General features: G+C 38.8%; 1 protein-coding gene across 10 annotated transcripts in view; it reads left to right on the top strand.

The window, feature by feature from the left end:
- The window catches only part of ablim3 (actin binding LIM protein family, member 3), a 331,288-nt gene that overhangs the window by 133,951 nt on the left and 171,268 nt on the right, over positions 1-26,069 (top strand). For 8 of the 10 annotated variants that reach the window (XM_063053520.1, XM_063053523.1, XM_063053529.1 and 5 more), the window contains exon 3: positions 22,867-23,050. The exons of the other annotated variants lie outside the window; for them this stretch is intronic. In XM_063053520.1, coding sequence (XP_062909590.1) covers positions 22,867-23,050 — 184 coding nt within the window. The remainder of the gene's footprint in view (positions 1-22,866; positions 23,051-26,069) is intronic. 10 annotated transcript variants of the gene reach the window in all.

A 26,069-nucleotide genomic window follows, 5' to 3' on the forward strand; every position in this document is an offset into this window, starting at 1 on the left:
ACTCCCTCCTTTAGGAGAAGATGAATCACTGTCAAATCATCCATCGCAATGACACGATGGCTCCTGATGCACACAGTAATCTGTTGATATGATATTGTAAGATGTAATGTCCTGGAATATTGCTTGTTGAACCTGAAGTATGCACACAGTTTATTTGCCTGTCATCCAATAGTTAAGTCACTAACCTTTTCAATTGAAGACAGACCTCAATAAAGAGGATTGATGGGAGGAGTGAGGATAAAGTAAAAATTGATGAAGAGTAACCAGATTACAAGAAATAACATCAAAACAGCCTCCTAGAAATATGCCTAGCAAATTATTTTGTCTATTGTGACGAGAATACACATAAATTAAGATGTTTGCTGGCCTGGGATAGCACCAGTGGCATCAGCAGTTGGTCTGCCACCTGTCCTCAGGGGAGGGAGAGATAAGGAACAATGAAGCAGCATTTGGAGGTGTTAATGAAGGAGCCATCAGTCTGGGTATTGTCAAGTTCGGCTCCCCCTTTGAACCCTGAACTGTTTGAAGTGATGGACAGGCGATCTGGAGATGTGTAATGAAGGGCCGAGAGAGAGAGCTGTCTAGAGCGGCTCCCCCTTTGAACCCTGAACTGTTTGAAGTGATGGACAGGCGATACCCCAGCAGGGGGATAAAAAGGGACAGGTTCGCTAAGGCAGGAGACACACGACACCACGAGGTAACGAGACCCTGGAAGCAGTGCCCCCCCCCCCCCGCAAGTCGGCAGGAGTCGTTTGGAAGGCTGGTTGCGGAACCAAGACTTAGACGCACAGGGTGGAAAGGTACGATCAGCGGGAATCCGGTGTGTGTCCGCCCTTGCTTGGGTGTCAGGTTCACTGCAGAGGATCGACCGCATCTGGAGGAGGGGTCACAGTTGGTGACCTCAGGTGACATCACAAAGGACTCGCCCGAAAGCTGCTTGTGAGCAATATCGCAGGTCTGTGTGAGGAAGCCGTTTTGAATGATCAGTCGTTCTCGTTCTCTCTCTCCTTCCCCCCACATTGTCCATCGCCACGGCAACCATTACTGCAAACTGAACTAAATTGGACTGAACTTTGTGTCACTTTGAAATTGGTCCTTTACCCCTAGACAACGATAGAGCTTGATTGATCCTGTTATCTTAATTCTGTGCACGTGTGTTTATCATTGCTGAACTGTTGCATTTATTATCCTTTCGATTACTGTGTTGCTTGTTTCTTTAATAAAACTTTCTTAGTTCTAGTAATCCAGACTCCAACTGAGTGATCCATTTCTGCTGGTTTGGCAACCCAGTTATAGGGTACGTAACACTGTGTACATACAATCAAAAACATTTATCCTGTCAGTGCATAGCTTCAGTTATTTACAACATCATAACAGTTTATAATACCCAGCTCTCCTTTCTCTCCAAAGACGGGTTCTCTCCAAAGACGGCTTATCTTTGTTCCTTCAGACATAGAAAACACCAAAGCCAAATAATATCTTGATATATATTTTTTCTGCTTTCTATTGTTTAAAATTTAAGATACAAGTGATAAATGCTGCATTCGATACTGAGGCTTGGGATTCTATGAGACTCCCATGGACAAATACTTCTCCACGGCCAGGCTGTTTGTCATCAACAACAATCAGGAAGTCACAACTCATCAGTCATACTAGTCAAAGGAATAAAAATAATCCATAAGTTTCATTTGTTATTCATTGGCCTCACTGTGTCGCAATGTTAAGGCTTGGTATAAGCAAAGGATTCCACTTGGCAATTACACCAACTACCATCAACTGGAGTCACTTTTTCTCTATTTTTCTTTTCTTTATTTCTCTCTCCTCCTGAATTATTTGGCCAGCATCACCCTATGTCCTTCCCCTCATCTACCTTCTGCCCCTCCTTCTATTTTCTCCTCTTCCCTCTCCATCTGCCCATCAACCACACAGACCTGCCACAATTCCCTCCCTTTTTATGGTCCACCGTCCTGTTCCGTCATATTCCATCAATCTCAGACCTTCGTCACTTCCGCCTATTACCTCCCAGTTTCTGACATCATTCCCACCCTTATCTGCCTATCACCCACCATCTCTTGTTCCATCCCTTCCTTCCACCTTTTTATAATAGGTATCTCCGCCTTTCTTTCCAGTCCAGATGATAGGTGTTGTAAGTCCTTTGTATTGTGACCCTCGTCAACTGCTCTCTTATTTCTCAGATCTCAGATCAGAACGGACGTGTCAGAGTGTAACTATAGGTCTGTACATTACCATCATCATTGGTCCTCAGTTCAGAAAGAATATAATAAAAAAAAAGTATAGGTTCTAGGAACCACAAGTGCACTAAAAGGATCGATAGCAAGAAATAGCATCCATTTTAACAAAAAGCACCTTGCAAATAATAATTCCTTGTGCTGATAATCCTGGACCTATCATTTTATTAGTGCAAAGCTAGAAATAAAATCATAAAAACTCAAAATGCTGCAAATACTCTACCTAACAATTAAGCCACCTATGAAAAGAGGGTTTCAAGTTTTCAGAGGATTAATCCTGTTTCTCTTTCGACAGATGCAGCTTTAACTGCTTGACAATTTTGCAGGATTTTCTGTGTCAGATTTCTGGCATCTACAGTTATTTAATTTGGAATTATGCTAGAATTTTAATTCTAGAATTTACACTAGAATTATATTTTGATAGCAAGTCACGGGATGAATATTCATTTTGCCACAAATAAATATCTGGAATTGCAAATAGTGGAGTGACTTCATCAGCATATATTTAAAAGTCATACGATTATTGATTCAAACTTTGCTTCAATTTACTTTCAGGAATCTAAGTATATTATGGATAATTATTAACCCAAGCCTGACATCCCTCTACATCATTCCAAGCACTGGAGACTTATTCACAGAGCATGTTTAACCACAATGCAGTGCCAAAATCTGTTTCACATTAAGAAAGTAGTACAGGGCCAAATTAATTAAAGTCAATTCAAATAAAAATCAGTATTGATGTAAAACTACCCTTCATCTAACTGTCACCTGCATTATATTATTGAATGCAGGCAAAGCCTACTACAAAATACAGATCCCACATCTTGAGAAGTGTAAAACCAACAGCAGCAAACCGATCACATTTTCTGGTTCAAGACCAGTCATCTTTCCCATTGTCTAGTGTGAGCTGCATAGCCAGAAGCTGGTTTTATCTTCACCTGAGTTTGATCGCTTTACCCTAAACATATTGCAGGTAAAATGGGAGCAGTTCTTACATTGCTCTCTGCTCCCATTTCCCTACTACCTACAAAAATATTGTTCACTACTTATTGAGAGCTCACAGAGTATTCCTGGTGCATGTTTGCTATGCTGTTAGTTCTTGCTTGTGTGTAATTCTAACTACATTATTTACTATGACAATGGTCTGGATCATATTGGATCCACAGTCACACTTGGCTTTTTATGACCATATCACTTTCAGTGTCTTCTCTCCACCACAGCCTGAGGAAGAGCCGCTTATGAGTGATGAAAGGTCCATAGATGGTAGAAGCCTGACCATCCTGACGCTCTTCTGACGTTGTCAGGGGACTTTTCTACTGTCTCTAAACACCTCGGGTCATCGGAGACATGTGGAAACAGTTAACTAATTTAAAATCATTAATGCAAAATGATAAATTCACAAATTGAATAAAACATTATTAATTGTTGAAATAAATGACCCAAAATGTTCAATGAAAGTGATTGTGGCCTATCATCAGCTTAGTTAGTTATGGAATGTCCTTGGAATCAAAGGCAAATCCAACAGAGAGGCAAGTTATATTTCTGAAGTGCATTAATGCAGAAGTTCAGAAAGTACTTATGTGCAAAGTTGCATAACACAGAACTCAGTGCTTGGTTGGTTGCTCCTTAGGAAGTATACTAGATAAACATCATCTTCTGCTGGAAGGTCATCAGTTCAGGGAAGGATGCACTTTGATTTGTTTGAAACTTGTTGGTCTTCCAGTTTAAGTAGATGACTGCAAACAAATGCTGCCAACTGGTATGTTCTAGAGCAAAGGAGTACGTGGTGAGGGACAGGAAAGCCCGGTGCAGATTAGGCAAAGGCTCTGTGGAGAAGGGCCACAATCTACAGTCCTGAGGCCACTGGGCACTAATGTGCTAGATCTTGCATTGAAATGTAAGTCGTGTTGTTCTATTTTATGAGGAGGTATTATGTAACACCTGTCTAATCGTGTGTTACTAGTCACCGCACTCTTTTGAGAAAACCAAATTACACTAGGTGCTAGTAGGCCATCAGAAGGTTCCAGGTATCGGAAGGAGGAAGTAAATAGAAACCGCACACTTCTGGAAGTAAGGTTTTGTTTATAGGGAAAAAACAATATGTACAAAATATTTACATGAGCAAGAACAATTCAAAATTCCAACATTCTGTTTAGGTTCCAAATCTTAGATATCAACAAAAGCCAAATTCCTGTTTAGTAGAATCAGTGATATTCCTTAGAATAATCTCTGCTACTCCAATTTATCTAACTAATTAGATCTAGTGTTATTCCCTATTTAAAAGTTTACAGACTAAACTTTCCTTTTTACTTATCCCTAGTTAGTTAGAAAACCAAATATAATTCCTATACTCAAGTATTATAGTTAAGTTCAGTTTCAGTTCCAGGCAGTATATCTACAAGTTTAAATTCAAATTCAAAAATTATATATACACAGTTTAACTCCTTTCATGACAATTCTCCAAAATCACAACTCTTAAACAAAGTAAATCTCATTCAGTAACTTATTAAAGTCTTTGCAAAAATAATCAGATCTTGCAGAAAATTGAATTCGGATTCTTCAAAATAAAATAAGCTTATGCATCCAACCATATTAAGTCTTCTGCGTCATTACACATTTCGTTCCTGCACTGGTCCTTCATCTTGGGTGGCTCGCCATCTTTGTTTCTTGGTTCATTGGAATGAAATAGTTCATCATCCACAGGTCAGTTTACAAACTTGTACCAAAATTTGACCAAATCCCTTGGTTTGATTTTACAGAACTAATTCCCAACTACACGGCAGGGATTTTGGACATTGGTCTCTACCGATATTGTCCCGTTATTGCTGCTGCATGTTATAGCTGTAGCTTCAATAAATCTTTTATCACTATTGTCTCTCCTCCAAGGGTTTCACCCTGAGGATTTCAAGTTAGTAGGGTAAAGATACTCACTACCAATTCCACTCTTAACAGCTTATGTCTTCAGCTTCTAATCATTGCTGTGTTTTTCTTCTTGTCTGTCTTGTGTCCAGCTCACCTCTCCCTTGCATAGCGTTTTTTTTCCCAAATTCCTTTTTTTAAATCAGTAAACCTTGTCTTCATCCCTCCACAGGTAGAACTTTCTAACATTACAATTTTGGGTTTAATTAACCTGGGTTACAATTAGTTGGGTGGTATTAGTGATTATATAGTCCTGACGAAGGGTCTCGGCCTGAAACGTCGACTGTGCCTATTCCTATAGATGCTGCTTGGCCTGCTGCGTTCACCAGCAACTTTGATGTGTGTTGCTTGAATTTCCAGCATCTGCAGAATTCCTGTTGTTTTTTTTAGTGATTATATAGGCATGTTCTGGTTGAATTACTTACATATAAACAAAATATATGTTTAAAGCAAAAGGGAAATTACTAGGCAGCGAGTGTAGTTCACCAGTGGACAAGGCAGCTGTGTTTAGCCTATTTGGTACCTTCAGTCTGCATCTGGAACAGAACTATACCATAATAATTCTTCAGCCCTTACAAAGACACATTAATCTATTTTCATATGGCATACTATCAACATTAGGACAACATTAGTGTAGCAGTTAGCATGATGGACACTATTACAGCTTAGGGCGGCGGAGTTTGGAATTCAGTTCTGATGCCATTTGTAATGAGTTTGTATGTGAGCACATGAGTTTCCTCCCACGTTCCAAAGACGTACTGATGATGGGCTAGTTAGTCTTTGTAAATTGTCCTGTGATTTGGCTAGGGATAAATAGGTGGGTTGCTGGGTGGTGTGGCTTGTTGGGCCGGAAGGGCCTGTTCTGCCTGCCGTTCGTAAACTCGCTAACTCTTGCAGCCAAGGCACGCTGGAAGCCACATAATTGTGCTCCCACCAAGATACAAATTGAATTTCATATGGTTAGTGTTACGTGAGCAAGCTTCAAGCTGAAATCTTCAGCTGCTTGTTGTTGTGCAGTGTAGCATCGCCTTTGGAAAATGCAAGGTTATTAGGTTAAGGGAATTACCTAATTTCTTTGCCTTTTTGTTAATACTTTGGAAACTTCAACACGACGTGCAAGAACTAGCCATTCATGACATTGGCCCTGTGGTGATTAATTCAGCCAGTCAAAGGCATGCTTCATGCTGGTTGCACATTGAAATAATTGATGTGAACAGGCAGCACCTAATTGGTGTGCTACCCACTGTAACTAACGGCCACAGGTTACTGACTTTTCTGAAAACACAGTCCTTTTTAATGCTCATGGAATATAGTCTCCAAAGTCTGCCTTAGATAAAATTGAGATAATTCAAGAGTGAATAAGGGGAAATTTAAGATTCAAGCTTTTTTATTATCATTTCTACAGTACACAAGTGTAAAGGGAGACCAAAATAATTCTAACTCTGGGTGATGCGGCATACAAAATACAAAGAGAATAAAGAACACAGTGAATAAGAACAAAAATAGACACAATAAATAATGTGACTGAAGACTCCTGCAATTATGAAGAGACCATCCGGATGCTTGTTTTGCAGAGAGCTGATGATACTGTAGAGTTCTCCCAGTGCATCCTTGGCATGAGCACTCATGGGGGGAGTTAAATAGACAGCGGTGACAAGCGCAATAGTAAGCTCCCTGAGCTAACGATGTGGCCACTCAAATATACAGTATCATGATAGAGTGTGTATCACTTTTAAGATGAGCTAAAAAAAATGGGTAAGAACCTTTCTAATTGGGCATAGTGATCTATCATTAATGGAATTAAAGTCTGTGGGCTCATTTATAGATATGTGTTCTAAACCAGCTAATTTCCCCTGTATCTGCCACAAACTAACAATCTTGCATTTTTGTCAAGATCCACGAAATCTAAGTTCTGTTGTAGACAGCTGAGAGAATGCCATTTCTCGGAGTTTTATGAAATAACATCAGATTGTTTAAGCAACAAGAAACAATCTTGTTAACTAAACAACTGGGTGCAAATCTGCAGTTGTAAATTACAGAGAAGGGACATTGCCATACTTGTTGAGAGAATTATGTTCCTAGCTTGTTTTCAAAATGCCCAGAGGCAGGGAATGTGGTTCCACTGGCTTTGCCGATACTTTGTATTTTAATCTGAATTTCTCTTCTCATGAAAATCATGTTTGCACACAATTAATCTCAGAGCAAATTGTTAAGTATTGACTGTGCTGTTCCAGTTTAATGTAATTTATAGAAATTTACAAACTCTGACAACCTGTAGACAGAAGAGGATAATGTTAGTAGAACCAAATGTTCCTTATATCTTGGAATCAATTGTTAGCTTCAAGGCTTTCCAAAGACTAGAAGGGCATAATTTAAAAGCAGATTGGGTTTTGATTTTAATTCATGCATGTAGTACATCATTATAAATAGCATGCATTGTCACTTCTCTGAATGAACTTGTCAAATATAAATATTCTCATTCATGGACTATCCCAGTAACTTGGACTAGCACATGTAAATTCATGACAATTTAATTTATAGAAGACTATGACAAGCAATAGACAATATTTTTATGTATTAATATTTGAAGGCTCCCATAGAATTAAGACCAACAATGCAACCAATATTCAGTTCCAGCATTGTATTTCATCAGACATTGTTGCCTACCTTGGATTCCTTTTCTACTAATACACAATTGATGGTTGCCAACCAGTTGCTTGAACTGTGAATATTGTATCCCGATATAATAGTTCTTAATGTGAGCCACAGGATTTTCTGAATGAATCATGATAAGTTTACTGTTTCAATGGAAATTACTAAAATATATAAATAAAACAGAAATGAATATATATAATTTATTTGGAACCATGAATGAAATGAATGGGAAAATATGCTAGATGATGCAAATAAGGCAGCAAAACAACTGATATATTTTACCTGCCAGATATATTTGGGAAAAAAAAACAAATTAAACTAACAGTTACAAAGAAAAAACCCTGCATTTTCATAACAAGAAGCTATTAAAGCTTTCGTTGGAAAACTCAAACTTATCAGCAGCGATACTGTAAGTGGCAAGCTTATGCCAACCCCTTCATTGGCCACTCTTCAAATAGAATTGCAAGATAATGATCTGATTGTTTAGCTTGATCATTTGAAACAACTGCCCACTGATATGGAATTTTGGTTCGGAGACCTGCTGGAGTTGCATATTCCAGATTGGGTGATGGATCCATTTGGAGTGAATGTGAATGATGTTGACACCACATTGCAAGAATGTCTTACTGAGCTGCAGAGTGATATAACAGCTCAAGCAAAATTCAAACACAGCAAGTAAAATTTGTGGATAACTAGTGACATTCAAATATGTTTCCACAGCTCTGGGGGAAAGCAAAGTTGTTTTTAATTGGATTTTCTACCTCTTATCTAGAAGAATGTGGTTTTAATCAAGCTCCGCACCTGCTGTTAACAGCTTGTATACGTCTTGATATTGCGAAAAGAGGTGGTCTTCAATTACCTCTATCCAAATTGAAACCATATTTTCAAAAACTCACTAGTTTGCAACAGTCATAAGAATTTCACTAAGTACTCAAAGTAAAAATATTAAGCATTTTTTTGTTGCTGGTTGGAAGAATATTATATAAATTATAACTAAAGTATCTTATTCAGAGCTTTGAAATTGTTTTATTTTTCAGATACACCTGTAACATTATATTTAGCATATAATATTATCCAGAACCTATTGAAACATAAATATTGACTTACCTTAGAATAATTAGTACAACTGACCAAAAAAAACTTCAGCAACTAATGAAGACTGTGGACAGTGGACAGAGGTAAATGGAAATCATGAGCGTGCTGTGAGCAGAAAAAGTTTGAGAACCACTGCCCTAACAAACATCAAATCCACATGTACAACAAAACTGGAGTCAGTCCTGATTGTAGAATGTTGTTTCTCTCGTTGATATAGGAATTATACAGAAACAGCTTGTATTCCCAAAGGAAACAGACATGTAGTTGGATAATTCAGTAAATGTATGGGTGTAAATCTATTGCAGGCCTCCACTAAGTAAAGAGGAGGTACCTGATTATAAACACAAGAGATTCTGCAAATGCTGGAAATCATGAGCAACGCATGCAGAATGCTGGAGATACTCAACACATCAGGCAGCATCTATGGAGAGGAAAAAACATTTGACATTTCAGACCAAGACCCTTCATCAGACTGGAAAGGAAGCTGGAAGAAGGTAGAATAAGAAGGAGGGGAAGGAGATGAAAACAGGTGAGAGTGGAGGAGGGTGGTTGAAGTAAGAAGCTGGAAGGTGTTTCGTGAAAGAGGTAAAGGACTGAAGAAAAGGGAACCTGATAGGAGAGGACAATGGACCGTGGAAGAAAGGGACCATGGAGGGACACGAGAGGAAGGTGATGAGCAGGGGAGGAGAAGGGGTGAGAGAGGGATCAGAAGGGGGAATGAGAAAAGAGAGAAGCGGAAGTAAGATGTTATAGGAATTGATGTTCATGCCATCCAATTGTAGGCTACGCAGACGGGATATGAAGGGTTGCTTCTCCAACCTGAGTGTGGCTTCATTGTAGCAATAGAAGAGGCCAAAGAAGTTGAATTGAAATGTGTGACTACTGAGAAATCCGATTCTTTTGTGGCAGATGGAGCGAAGGTGCTCAATGAAGCATTTCTCCCAATCTCTATTGGATTTCACCAATGTAGAAGAGACTTCACCAAGAGCACTGGCCATGGTAGATGACCCTGACAAACTTGTAGGGGGAGGGTCGACACACCTGGAAGGACTGGTTGGAGCCCTTAATGGTGGTGAGAGACAGGTGTAGCATTTGTCCCACTTGTCTGGAGAGAGCTCAGTAGAGAGGGATGAGTTGACAAGAGAATTATGTAGAGTACCTGATGTTTTGGCAGGCCTAGAACCAGATGAGGTTTGTCTCGAATTGCTCTGGAAGGCAAAGGAAGAGGTTGCTGGGGCTCTGGCTGAGATTCTGAAATCTTTGCAGGGCACAAAAGTGCCGGAGGACAGCAAACGAGGTCCCTCTTTCCAGGAAAGGTAACTGGGAAGAGTCGGGAAACTATAGATCTTGAATCCAGATATTGGCATCAGGGAAGAGACGAGCGGAAAACAAAACTTCTGAGAGAGAGGATGAATGAACGCTTGGAAAGGTGGGGATTATTTAGAAACAGTCAACATGTCATTGTCAAGAGTAAATTCTACCACTCCAAGGAACTCAGTGAGGGTGGGGCAGTAAATGTTCTCACTCTATTTGCTTTCTTTTTGCACTTCTAATTTAAATATATATACACACACATATATATATTTGTTATTGTAATTAATAGTATATTTTTTATGCATTACACTGTACTGCCACCGCAAAACAAGAAATTTCACAACATATGTCAGTGATGATAACCTGATTCTGATTCTGATTATACAGACTTTAATAAAGTTTTTGACACGTTTCCGCATGGGAGACTGGTTCAGAAAGTCAGGACCTATGGGATCCGGGATAAGCTGGTAAACTGGATCCAAAACTGGCAATTGTAATAGAAAGAGAGTGATAATAAAGGATGTTTTTTTTTCCATTGGATGCCAGTGACCTGTGGTATCCCACAAGGATCAGTGCTGGGACAGTGACTATTTTTAATAAAGGTCAATGACACTGATGCAGATATTAGTGACAATTATTAAGTTAACAGATGACAAGAAAGCTGGTGTAGAAGGTAGTCTTAGGTTGCAGAAAAACAATCAGTGTTGTTGAACTGGGTTGACAGATGACAGATGGAGTTTAATTCAGACAAATGTGAGGTGATCTATTTTGGGAGCATTAATGAGGTTGGGATACACACTGAAAATGATGGGGACTTAGGGAGTTTTAAAGAACAGACAGATCTCAGGAATATAAGCCCATCGATCTTTGAAGGTGACAATGCAAGCAGACAACATGGTTTGGAAAGTATATGGGATACTGGCCTTCATTAGTTGAGACATTGACAACAGAAATGGGGGGATTATGTTCTAACTTTATTATACCTTGGTTAGACCTCAACAAGAGTGCCATTCTGGTCACTGTGGCATAGGACAAATGTGATAGAGCTGAAGATAGTGCAAAGGGGATTTACCAGAATATTGCTTGGGAGGACAAACTGCAGTTTCCAGGTCAGTTCTCAATGAAGTAGAGAAGGTCAAGAAGGCACATGACGGGTATATAAAATTCAAAATCAGATTTATTATCACCAACTTTGGTGGGAAATTTGCTGTTTTGCAGCAACAATTCAGTGCAGAGATACAGAATATTCTGAATTACAAAAAAAAAGATAAAAGGAACACCAAAGTAGTGCTCATGAGTTTGTGGATCTTTTGATTGGGGGGGGCGGGGGGGGCAAGAAACTGTTTCTGAATTGTCGAGTGTGAGTCTTCATCTCCTGTAACTCCTTTCAGATTGGTTGAGGAGAAGAGGGATGTCTGGATGGTGGGAGTCCTTTGTCATGCATGTCACCTTCTTGAGGCACCACATTTTGAAGATGTCTTCAGTCGTGGGGAGGGTTGTGCCCATAATCTAGCTGCCTGAACCTACAACCCTCTGCGCCCTCTTTTGATCCTGTGATTAGAGCCTTTACACCAGGCAGAAATGCAAACAGTCAAAATGCTGTCCACTAGATGTCTGTATAAATTTTCCAGAGCCTTTGGTAACATTCCAAATCTTAATTCCTAACAAAGTACAGATGCTCATGTGCCTTCTTTGTGATTGCATCAATGAGTTGGGCCTAGAATAGATATTCTGATTTGTTAAGGGCCAGGAATGTGAAGCTGCTTACATTCAATGACTGACCTCCTGATGAGGACTGGTGTATGACCTCCAATTCCCCTTACTGAAGTCTGCAATCATTTCCTTAGGCTTGCCAATATTGTGTGTGAGCTTGTTGTTGTGACACCACTCCTGATCTGTCTCACTCTTTGTCACCATCTGAGACCAGTGATGATGAGGGGTGTATATCAGGTAGACTGCAGATATTTCCTCCCCATTTCATAACGTAAATAAAATCAAGGGCATAAGTTGAGGGGAAGAAGGAAGGGATTCAGAGGAGATACAGGGGCGACCTTCTTCAACCAGAGTGTGATAAGTACCTAGAATGAACTGCCTGAGAGAGTGGTTGATGCTGGGTCACTGACAGACTACAGATAGATAGTGACAGATAGATACTGACGGATAGAGGACTACAGACCAAGTGCAGACAATGGGGTTAACACAGAAAGGTGCCCACTGGTCAGCATGTATGGGATGTACTAGTCTGTTTCCATGTTGCCCAATTCAACAATTACATTATTCAAAGGACATTATCTACAGGGAACAGCTGAATTAATGATGAGAAGCAGAAATGGATGAATTTTGGCTCCGTCTACTCCAATTTGATAAAAATGGAATCTTTTGAGAGCACTTAGAGTTGTTCTAACCTCCTAATAACTTGAATGAGATATTCATTAAGAATGAGATCTTAAAAGAAAAATAGCATTCAAATTTTAAGAATAACCATGGCTATGACACATTTAGGATGAAGTATTGTGGGAGTTTTCCTTTCTGTATCTAATACATTACAGGACACTTTAGTAATCGAGTGCTCATGAGTGTAAGATGCAGGAAAGTGCATTCTTGGCATCAAACCTCACGTTCTGGACCAAATTTTAAACATTTCACTACAACTCATATTCTGTGTGTTCAATATTCATTCCAAACTACAAAATGCAGTGTTGCTTGGCATTTCACTGCTGTACTGAACTTCCTCCTGTTGCTGGAGGCAACATCCTCCATCCTGTTGGATGTTACATGTGATATCATATATGCAACAGTGTCACCCTTTTAATCCTATTTGACAGAGCGTAACTGTCTTTTAGCATTTAATCCTCACAACAATACTTCTATCTCTGCAATACAAGGACAGATCTGCATTGAAGCCTGAGTGTATAATAACTGTGAGATTTCCAATACTGAATGGAAATCTAATTCAAGCAGGATTTTAAAAAAAACAGAATTCACAATGGATGCAGCTATTGAACATAGAATCTTGCAGTAAGAAATTATTTTCAGAGAAGACAGAATGAAAAATAAGGACAACTGCCATTCCCAGTGCTTGCATTGATGGCATCATGACATTCAATAGAAATAAGTCCCGTTAGATGGCTTAATGAAAAATATTGGCACAGCGAAAAGTTATTATTTAATAATGCTGTTCCAGCAACTGCATTGTGTCTTCAGCTCCTAAATCCTGAGTCATACAGAACTCTTTATTTCCTGCCTTTGAGGACTATCTTGCTTTTGATAACCACAAAGCACCTTGATTGCTTCAAGAAATTCATTTTCACTGAGTTATATTTGAAAGCTGATGAGTGAAGCTATCACCTTTTTTTAATAAGACACTAGCAAAGACTTCACTTCATCTATCTGTATTGACAGTTTAAGTGAGAGAGATTACATTCTCTTCTGGATGGTCTCAGGTTCATAATTTTACTTTACAGATCCTAGTGTACCATATAATAACATGTGCAATACAGCAGTACTACTGCTTAATTAATAAATAAGTAGATACTAAATATAGTTGAGAGCCTCTGGCATGCTTCCACTAGAGGTAAATAAATTTATCACAGCAAAGTAAACTCTGCTTTCCCTTTTACTGTTAATTTTCAATGGGTACACACTACTCTCATTGCAAGAGATTCAAGGTGAAATAATTAGTTGATTATCATATTGAATAATGATGTTAACACAGTTGGTTGAATTGACTTCCCAACGTCTGGAAGTGTTACAAAACCAGTGATGACTTAGGCTACGTCCACACTGGACCAGATAAATCCATAACCGGAGCTTTTTCTCTTCATTTTGATCCTCTGTCCACACTGAAACAGCGTTTTCCTCCCCCGAAAACAGAGTTTTTCTGAAACGCCCTCCAGAGTGTATAAATTTGAAAACACTGATTGTGCAGAGCAGTGTGTGTGTGTGGGGGGGGTAAACGGATATTTTTAGAAACGCTGTCATGACGTGCTGGAACAGATGGCGGCAGCGCGGCATTTCATTGTTTTCTTGAACGCAACTCCCCCACACAACCCAACAATATCAGAACAGACAGCAACGAGACTGAAGCCAGAAGAGTTAGAAATGTACTCACCAAATACTTTGACCCATTGCTTACTGAATAAATAACTATACTCACTTTGCCCTGTTTTCTGTCCTTGCTTGTATGAAGGTGGCTTACCTATTTATGCAAGTAATTCTCTGACAATAGATGTGTAACAGCCTAATGTAACCTTGTATGGAAATACAAGATAACACTGATGCAGACATGTTTTATACATTTAACAAGGTGCTTTATTAATGCAACAGAGTTAGTCAGTTTTTCAATGTTCGTCGTCAGCCAGGTCATACTGTCCGTGAACTCCCTGTCGGTTGCCTCCATACGCTCCAGAATTTGTTTTTTTAGTTTTAAGTCCTCCTGCACGAGAGCCAACAGCAAGTCCTTTTAAGTTTTTCTAATCTGTAACTGGACAAACACGCACCAAGTATCATCATCATCAGATGCCATGCCCAGTTTGAGCTTTGACTGCCATGGCCCACACACTCCTGTTTCGGGTCAAGTGGATCTATTCATTGGTATTCATTTCCAGTTCTCTGGCTGCTGTCTCCATCATCATTTGTCTTTGTCTTCCTCTTGCTTTCTTCCTTTCAATCTTTCCCATAATTACCGTGCATTCTAACTCCTCTGTCATAATCACATGTCCAATGAATTTACGTTGCCTTTTCATGATCTCATACATTATTCCTCTTTTTGTGTTTGCTCTGTTCATGGCATCTTCGTTAGATATTCGTTTCGTCCATGATATTCTTTGCATCCTCCTCAAAAACCATATCTCTGCTATTACAATTGGTTTCCTCATTTTACTAGATATTGTCCAACATTCTGAGCCATATAACATAACTGGATAAACATAACATTTCAGTACTCTGAGGCGGGTTGTCATGCCTAGTTTAATATTGGTCAGTATACCCTTCATTCTCGTAAAGGTGTCTTTTGCCATCCCTATTCTTCTTTTGATGTCCAAGTCTCACCTGCCATCTGATGTCACCCAGCTTCCTAAGTAGCAAAAGTTCAGTACTTGATTTATGTCTTCCCCGTTTATTCTCAGCCTGCAGATAGCATTCTCCTTCTTTTTGGATATCACCATACATTCTGTCTTTTTGCATTTGATAGATAGACCCATTTTTGCACTTTGTTCAACAATTATATCAATCAAGTTTTGTAGTTCTTCCTCCGTACTTGCAATTAACACAGTGTCATCTGCATAGCTAAAATTGTTGATCTTTTCACTGCCAACTTTGATTCCCAAGATGTCTTTTATTTTTTGTAATATTGTTTCACTATACACATTAAATAAATCAGGGGAGAAAACACACCCTTGTCTAACGACTCTCTTGATTTTCATAAACTGACTCACTTCTCCATCTAGTCTTACAGCGGCAGTTTGTTCCCAGTACAGATTTCTGATTAGGCAGAGGTCTTTTGGATCTAGATCTAGAGTTTTCTGTAATATTTAAAATAACTTATTGTGCTTCACTTTATCAAATGCTTTTGTGTAGTCGATAAAACAAGCAAACAAACCTTTTTGCACTTGAATAGCTCTTTCTGATAGTATCCTTAACATCAATATTGTGTTTCTTGTACCTTTGTCTTTCACAAAACCACATTGTTCTTTGCCTATTTCAGCTTGTATCTTGCTTTTAGCTCTTGTCATCAAAATTCTTAGAAGTATCTTGGTGAAATGACTCATTAAACTTATGGTACTGTGTAGTTCACATTCTATTGCTCCTGGTTTCTTAGGAAGAGTGATAAATATGGATTTTTTCATCTCTTCTGGTATTATTCCAGTCTCATAAATGTCATTGATTAAATCAGTAACTTTTTCAATTCCATAATCTTCAAGGGCAATAATTTGTTCTAGTACTAATTCATCAGGACCTGCTGCCTTTCCTTTCTTCATCTTATTTATTGCATTATGAACTTCAGATTTTAAAATACTTGGACCTTCAATGTTTTTCTTAATTTCTGGTTTTTCGCCAAGTACGCCGTTTCCTCTTCGCTTGTTTTCTGTGTGTACTGCACATGCTCAGTACGAGGAGATTCACCCAAATATCCATTCTAATGTGGATGGAGATATTTTTTAAAACGCCTGGTGTGGACACCTATCGTTTTTACGCGAAACCGGCGTTTTCAAAATTATCCAGTCTAGTGCGGACGTAGCCTTAGGTAGTCTCTTGTATGTACAATTAAGTGATTGTTTTGCTTTATCTTTTTAAATAATTATTTTGGATTTAATTCACAAAATCTGAGTTTCTGCTCACATAACACTCTATCCATTATATTTGAAACTTTAAGCAATAGCTGCAGTGAATGAGGGGAATAAAGAATGAAAGAAGGAAAGAAAGAACAAAGGGGAGAGGGAGGAAAGAACAAAATAAATTGGCCACTTCACAACTTCAGGTTATCTGAAAACACTCTACAGTTAACAAATTACTTTTAAAGGATAGTCACTGTGCAGCAACCTCCCTTAGCCAGCAATATCTCAATGAACAAAATTTGTCTTTTAAATTATGTTGATTCAGGCATAATTAGTGTGTAACCATAAAACAGTACAGCACAGTGCAGGCTCGTTGGCCCATGATGTTGTGCCAATCTTTTAACCCACTCCAAGATCAAGCTAACCCTTCCCACCCACATAGCCCTTCATTTTTCTTTCATCCATGTGTCTCTCTAAGTATCTCTTCAATATCCCTAACGTATCCACTTTTATCACCGTCCCTGGCAATTCTATGCACCCACCATTCTCTGTTAAAATATATTTCCTCTGACATCCCCTCTATACTTTCCTCTAATCACATTAAAATGTGTCCTCTCACATTAGCCATTGCTGCTCTGGGAAAAAAGATACTGGCTGCCCATTTTAACTATGCCTCTTATCATCTTATACACCTCTGTCAAGTCTCCTCTCATCCTCCTCCTTTCCAAAGAGAAAAACCGCAGCTTGCTCAACCTTTCCTCATAAGACATGATCTTACCAGACAATATCCTAGTAAATCTCCTCTGCACTTCTCTAAAGCCTCTACATCCTATCTATAATGAGGCAACTAGAGCTGAACACAATTGTTGTCTAACCAGAGTTTCATAGAACTGCAGCATTACCTTGTGGCTCTTGAGCGCAATCCCCAAACTAATGGAGGCCAATACATCATAGACCTTCTTAAACACCCTATCAAACTGTGCTGCTAATTTGAGGGATCTGTGTATGTGGACGCCAAAATCCCTCCGTTTCTCCACACTGCTAAGAATCCTGCCATTAATCTTGTACTCTGCCTAAAAGTTTGACCTTACAAACTTCACTTCACAGTTCTCCAGACTGAATTCTATCTGTACTCCTCAGCCCAACTTTGCATCCTGTCAATGTCCCATTGTAACCATGGCAAACCTGCACTGTCCACAACATTATCAGCCTTTATGTCATCTACAAACCCACCCTTCTACTTATTTTCCCAAGCCATTTATAAATAAATAAAGGTCAATCAGACTCGTGAAGCATGACCTGCCCCTTACAAAACCTTGCTGTCTATCCTTACTCAGATGATGCTTCTCCAAATGTTCATAAATTCTATCTCTGTAAGAATCCTCTTTAATATTTTAAATACAACTAATGAAAGACTCACTAGTCTGTAATCCATGGCCTCCTCTACTGTAAAGATGAAGCCACACTCAGGTTGGAGGAACAACACCTTATATTCCATCTGGGTAGACTCCAATCTGATGGCATGAACTTTGACTTCTCTAACTTCAGCTAATGCCCCACCTCCCCCTCGTACCCCATCTGTTATTTATTTGTATACACATATTCTTTCTCTCTCTCTCCTTTTTCTCCCTCTCACTATACCCCTTGCCCCTCCTCTGGGTTTCCCCCCTCCCCCTTTTCTTTCTCCCTAGGCCTCCTGTCCCATGATCCTCTCATATCCCTTTTGTCAATCGCCTGTCCAGCTCTTGGCTCCATCCCTCCCCCTCCTGTCTTCTCCTATCATTTTGGATCTCCCACTCCCCCTCCCACTTTCAAATCTCTTACTAGCTCTTCTTTCAGTTAGTCCTGACGAAGAGTCTCGGCCCGAAACGTCGACTGTACCCCTTCCTAGAGATGCTGCCTGGCCTGCTGTGTTCACCAGCAACTTTGATGTGTGTTGCTTGAATTTCCAGCATCTGCAGATTTCCTTGTGTCTGGTCTGTAATTCCCAGTATTACCTTATTTCCTTTCTTGATCAAACCATTTGACAACCTCCAATCTTCTGGTACCACTCTTGTGGCCAGTGATTACTTAAAGATCAATGGTTCAGCAATCTCTTCCATTCTGGCCCTGTGGACTTATCTATCCTAATATTTTTATTTCAAAAGCTCTAGTGCATCCTCTTTTTTAACTTTGACATGTTCCAGCACATTAACCTCTTCTATGTTGACTGCAAATTCATCAAGGTCCCTCTCACTTGTGAATACTGAAGTAAAACATTCATTAAGGACCTCTCCTACCTCTTCCAACTCCAGGCACAACTCCGCTTTTATCCCTGCTCTAGACATTCTCCTGTTCTACGGTACACATAAAATGGCTTGGGGTTGTCTAATCCTGTTCAGCAAGGCCTTCTCATGTACCCTTCTAGTCACCTTAATGTTCCTGGCTACCTTATATCTCTCAGGATTTTTGCTTCCTGAACCTTAATTATACCTCCTCCTTCCACTTGAGTAAATGGTTTGTCATTTACTGGATGGAACAACAGATACAACCCCTCTGTTATTGTCTGAAATCTCAGGGCACTTTCTCTGTGGCAAGTATATCCTTTAAGTATCAAGACCAAAACTACAGATAATGCTCTGGGTGCCACCTCTCAGACTCGACGTTCTAAAAGAGTGTATTGGATTTCAGTTTATCATATTGTGTGAGATGAGGCAGCACTCTCTCCATTGTTACACCAAAGCATCATTCTCAGTCTTCAGAAATGGGGCATGAACTTTCTTACTTGCAACTGAAGGCAAGCTCATGTGATTTTGAAGGCAGGAATGAACTTCTCTGTTACCTATCTTCCAGTCTTTTTAACTTAAGACTTCGCATTGTATCGGACATAGAAAAGATAAATTGTTAAATACTTGACCTTTCAGGCTTAAAAATAATGATTCCCATTAGTGCAAGGCTGGGGTTCTGAACCTTCTTTATGCCATGGACCCTTTTGACAGTCCTGTGAAGCCTATGGACCCCTTCTCAGAATAATGTAATTAAAAATATAAAATAAAATACATAGGATTACAAAAGAAACCAATTATATTGAAATACAGTTATCAAAATATTAACAAAATAAAAATTTGTAATACAGTAATATATGTGCTTCTTTATTAACGCATTAAATAACAAGATTATACATTTAAAATACAGGCAAGTTAAACTAAATTGTACTTTTTTAAGACATCAGTGTGAAGGCTTTTGTTGCTTTGCTTGAATAATAACATTGAACTGTGGGGTGGGCTTTGACAAAGCAACATGCATGTCACATTGAACATCCAAACAATTTCAATTTTCTGTTTTAATGATTACAAGTGTTGAAACTCAATATTAAGTTTTTAAGTAATTTGTTTGAGAAATCAGCAAAGAAATAAGTAATATGTACGTTAATTAAGAGAAAGGTAAGATACTCGAGAAATTTGTATGCAAAGTAAGTAAAATAAGACAGGTTTTACAATTTATCCAAAGTTTTAACACTTTTAATGGCTTTTAGATATTTGGATAGACACAGGATTACAGCAGTAGCTCAGGCATCGTATTCTTCCTGGAATTCAGCTATTGTTGCGCATGGAGTTACGTGGTATTACAAAAGGCCACGTGGCCTTACAGAGAGTTAGGAATTCTCATCTGAACTGTCCAGCTTTGCAAACAACAATAACAAACAAAAATACAACTCACCCCCTTCCACACATTGATCAGAAAGCAATTGTAGATAGGAAATAATGGAGAACAACGTAGATGTCTGGGTCACAAATGTGCGATATTTCACTGTTTGCTGGCTGAATGTCTACCAGGTGCAGGGCCGCCCAATAGTTAGGCCAGCTAAGTGATGGGATCATCTGCAGTCAGGAAGGCTGCAGTTATGTTTGATCTTGTGGCGGGTCTAATAGCTACCGTAATTTCAAAGTAGTAATGAGCATGCTGCAAAAGATACTGTGAGATATTTCTAACAGCTGTAATATGACATGAAACTATCTGTGATTTCTATTGGTGAAAAAGTCACAGGTACCGCTAATACCACTGTGCTTTGTTGCCTACATTCATAACTGAAGGAAAAATGCTAAATTTCAGTTAAAGATTAGTGAAAATAAAGATACAAGTTTTTTTCCCATCCAAGTACACGGACCCCAGGATAGGAACCCTGGTGGAAAGGCATTCTTTAAAAGATATTTCTCTTTAAGATTATGATAGGGTTACAGTGTGAGTTGCAAGTCTATGTTTTATCTCCAATAATTACATTATATTGATTTTATGACTTTGTTCCCTGTGCTATACAGTAGGTCAGATGCCTCGACCATCACTGTGGGACATCACCCATAAAATTATATGGTGCAACATTTCTGCACAGCTTAGATATACCACCCATGTTCACCTACTGCATCCACCACACAGTGCCCCTTTCTTTCATCTGTTTGGGACTGAATTGCAACTGTGAAATTTGCTGGAATATTTTTTAACTTAATTTGCTTTGCTAATTTATTGGCATAAGAATTAAGATTGAGAGTAAGCTATCTGGTATTTCAAATCTACTCCCCATTTATTAAGACCATGACTGATCTTCAACCTCAATCTTCCTGCATTATCCCCATACACATTGTTCCCCTAACCTCCTGAAACATGTCCGTTTCTGTCTGGAATGGAGTGAAAGCCAATCAGGATGCCTCTTATTTCAGTCCTTATTCTGAGACTATAATTCGTAGTTTTAGATTCCTTGACCTGGGAAAACAACCTCACTGCATCTACCCTGTTGATCCCAAAAACTGTAATGTTACTCTTCCCCAATTCTGCACCGTCAACATCATGGGAAATGAAAATGGCCATAAAATGTATTTGCTGGGTATATAATTACTTTTTTAAAGTGTCCTTCATAGGCTGGGTACTGAACAGTGAAAAATGCATTTATATATGTCATCATAACCAGTCTACAAAATGATCCTTGTGCAGACTTCTAGTGCCTAATTTTTAACTTTTAACTTTTCTACCATTCTGCATGGTGCTGCAGTTAATGCACCAAATGGGTGAAAGGCTGGTGAGATAGATGTCAAGAGCTGCAAATCAGGACATCAGATACATGCTGATTTGACTTTGGACTCTTTTGTGCCACCATGTATGGAACTAACCGAAACTCAGTGGTTTACAGGCTCAGCAAAGTCATGGGCAAGGAAACAAAGTGGAGGGTCACAAGTTCTGAGATCTGAGGGTAGGCAGTGTTTCATAAGCCAGGGAAATTGTTTTATTCAAGGTTCAAAGTAAATTATTATCAAATTACATATATGTCACCATGTACAACCCTGTGATCCATTTTCTTGCAGGCATATTCAATAAATCCATAATAGAATTTTAACCATAACAGAATTAATGAAGGACCATTTGGGCATTCAACCAGTGTGCAAAAGACATCAAACTGTGAAGGTACAAAAAGAAAGAATAATAATAATAATAATAAATAAACAAACAAACAAACAAACAAACAAATAAGCAAGCAAGCAATACATATTGAGAACATAAGATGAAAAATCCTTGAGAGTGAGTTCATAGTTTATGGGAACATTTCTATGGTGGGCAAGTGAAGTTGAGTGAAGTTTTCCACTTTTGTTCAAGAACCTGATGGTTGAGGGGTAATAACCGTTCCTGAACATGGTGGTATGAGACCTGAGGCTCCTATATCTTCTTCCTGATGGAAACAGCAAGATTATTGAAACCCTTGTCACAAAAATAAGCACTTTTAAATACTGTATGAATCCATTGCCTCTAAATACAAAGTTACTGAAAATATCTCATAAGAAATATATATAAAACCATTGTGTCAAGAATGCTGCAATCAACTTACTTGTAGCAAAATAAAAAAGATTAAAGTTTTCAAATGTAATTTTTAGAGCCTATTCATGAAAACAAAACTATTCAACTGTTAAACCTTTCAGAAAGTTTGCAAATGAGGGCATTTTGATATTGGTAAATTCACCCTATAGGCATCCTTGCTTTGTTATTGTGGCCTGGCTTTTGAATTCCAGAGCAGAGGACTGCAGAAATTTGTTTTGTACCAAACGGAAATTGTGTTGGTAATACTATTTTAACCAAGTTGCACCAATAAAATCCATGCGATTAAGTACATACTTCTGGCCATAATCTTTATTACAAGACAGACTTTCAATCATTTTGTTAGTCAGATTATCATTGAATGAAGGCTTCTCCTGACTTTGACCCTGGAGTGGTTACTAATTTCCACGTATCACCTATTCTGTTTGCTAGGTGATCATTATTTCCTTCTCATTAAAATCTAATATTATCCGCTTTGTGTCATTTTCTATCAGCCTGGTATAATTTGGTCTGTTTTACAGTGTGCGGCTCTGACTTAGCCCAAGCAAACTTCTTCTACAAGAATGGAGAGTATATTTGCACGCTGGATTATCAACGGCTCTATGGCACACGCTGTGACAGTTGTAAGGAGTTCATCGGGGGAGAGGTGATCTCAGCTCTGGGAAGGACATTCCATCCAAGATGCTTTGTCTGCACAGCCTGCAGGTAATATAGCATCAGTCAAATTAGAAAATTGTGTTTTAAGGGTTCAAGTTGTGAAATAATTTTAGCATTAGCAACAAATTTTAAATATTTATGGCTCTGTGAATATTTAGGTCGAATATGTTGTGAGAATGTAATGAAATGCCCTGGTGACGGTGTCCATAGCTCAGTGGAAAAGGCTCATGTCATATCAATAGAGGATAGCAGTGCTCAGTTTTATCGGTAAAGTCGGGTGCTGCTCTCCTCTACAGATAGGACATCCTCTGATGGCCATTGTAGAACCAAACTGATTGATGTTGGCTGATGACGCCTTTGTGACCTTCGGTGGCTTTGTGTGCACGCTAGTTTCTTGTTCTTCATTTTGTCTTGCAGCAGGGTAACTGCTTGTCTCCATCACTATCATCCTCTCATGCTTTATTTCCATTTAATCCAGCGCCACTGCTGCCTCCGAAGTCACAAAGCACAGCTGCTACTAAAAGACAGCTCTCCAGCAGCTATTTGCTATAGAATACTTGTCCAAACTTGGCAAGAGCAGCTAGAAAATGATTATCCAGAGATTTTCCATAATGCTGATGGGAAGCACATGAAAAAAATGCTTGTTTGTAATTTATGAGTGCTCTTACCATATTTTTTTGAGTATAATTAAATATCAACAGTTCAAACACTTACAGGCATCAGTTTCTCAAGGGTCCTAATTTAAGTGCTGGGTTTCTAGTTATATATGTGAATTAGTTGATTATTCAATTAAGGCAGATTCCTACTACACCTAAAGTGTGAGTTACTCGTTCTGTCATACTACCCAAATAGCTGGATACTGCTATTTACAAGGTGGCAAAAGAACGGTTGCTGAAGTTCCCTGTTCTAAAAATAATCATATCCCTGCACAATACATTGCTGATTCTACATCGTTAACATTGTGGAACTCTTTCTTAGCACCTTGTCAAGCAGCATCTATGCTACTTCATCCTCTGGAAGTTTTTTTCTCATATTTATAAGTTGCTTTGTGTTCTGTGGGTACAGATGATGGTCCATTGATTCAAAAAATGCATTGGATATTTGACCATTTAGAACTGTCATGTCATGAATTATGTGCCCTATATACACACCTGGAGTGGAGAGCTGTTTCACCAAATTATTCCATGTACAATTAAAATGTTACAGCACTTTACAAGTTCAGTTACTTCCAGATATTTCCTTCTAAATAAATCTCCTTTCCCAGCTGTTGCTTACTCTTATCATTTTGCTGTGGATGCATTTCTAATTTTAGCACAAAAGCTATAAGGTTTGAGTTAGAACATCAAATATTGAACATAGAACTGTACAAGAACAGGTCCTTTGATCCACGGAGTTGTGCTGATCCAGTTAAGTTAGTAATCAAATGGACAACTAAACTAATGCCTTTTGCCTACACAATGTCCATATACTTCAATTTTCCTCACATTCATGTGGCGATCTAAATATCCCTTTAAAGTCTATAATGTATCTGCCTTTACCACAACTCCCGTTAAAGTTCAAAGTAAGTTTTATTATCAAAGTACATATAACCCTGAGATTCATTTTCCTGTAGGCATACTCAGCAAACCTATAAAATAGTAACTATAACAGGATCAATGAAAGATCAACTAGAGTACAGAAGACAACAAACTCTGCAAATGCTAATATAAAGAAATAGCAATCAATAAAGGGAACATGAAATAACAAGATAAAGAATCCTTAAAGTGAGATCATTGATTGTAGGAACATCTCAATAGATAGGCAAGTGAGTGTAGTTATCCTCTTTGTTCAAGAGCCTGATGGTTGTGGGTAGTAACTGTTCTTGAACCTGGTGGAGCGAGTCCTGAGGCCCTTGTACCTTCTACATGATAGCAGCAGTGAGAAATTAACATGGCCTTGGTTTTGAGGATCTCTGATAACAGATGCTGCTTTCCTATGACAGTGCTTCATTTAGATGTGCTCAATGGTTGAGAGGGCTTTACTCATGATATACTGGGCCAAATCCACTACTTTTTGTTGTATGTTCTGTTCAAAGGCATTGGCATTTCCATACCAGGCCACAATGCAGCCAATCAATGCACTCTCCACTACATATTTATAGAAGTCTGTCAAAGTTATAGATGTCATGCCAAATCTCTGCAGACTCCTAAGGAAATACAGGCACTGTTGTGTTTTCTTCACATTCCAGGAACCCACCACTCTGTGTGAAAAAACTTGCCCCTTACATCTCCCTTACCCTCTGGTGTTATACATTTCAACTCTGGGAAAAAGATACTGGCTGTCTACTCTATCAATGCCTCTCATAATATTATAAACCTCTATCAGATCTTGTCTCAGACTCTGCTGCTCCAGAGAAAACAACCCACTTTTGTCCAACTTCTCTTCATCGCACATGCCCTCTAATCCATGCAGCATCCAGGTAAACCTCTTCTATATCCTCTCTAAAATCCTTCTTATAATGAAGATCAGCCCTTTAAACTGTACGTAGTACTCCAAATATGGCCTAACCAGTGCTTTATAAAGCTGAAAAATAACTTCCTGACTTTTGAATTCAGTGCATCGACCAATAAAGGCAAGCATGCCATTTACATTCTTAACCACATTATCAACCTGTGTAGCCACATTTAGGGAGCTATGAACCTGGACTCCATGATCCCTCTGTATATCAACACTATTAAGGATCTTGCCCTTAACAGTGTACTGTCTCTTTACTTTTGACCTACCAAGGTACAAGACTTCACATATGTCTGGATTAAACTCCATCTGCCATTTCTCTGCCCATATCTGCATCTGATCTATATCCTGCCCTATTCTTTACTAGTCTTCTACGCTATACATAACACCACTAATCTTTCCAAACCTACTAACTCACACATTTGCATTTTCATCTGGGTAATTTATATACATCCCAAATGACAGAGGTCCCAGTACAAATCCTTGCGGAACACACTAATCACAGGCCTCCAGCTAAAATAAGACCCTTTGACTACTGCACTATGTCTTCTACAAGCATGCCAGTTCTGAATCC

This window comes from Mobula hypostoma, chromosome 7, assembly GCF_963921235.1.
Source record: "Mobula hypostoma chromosome 7, sMobHyp1.1, whole genome shotgun sequence".
Taxonomy (NCBI): domain Eukaryota; kingdom Metazoa; phylum Chordata; class Chondrichthyes; order Myliobatiformes; family Myliobatidae; genus Mobula; species Mobula hypostoma.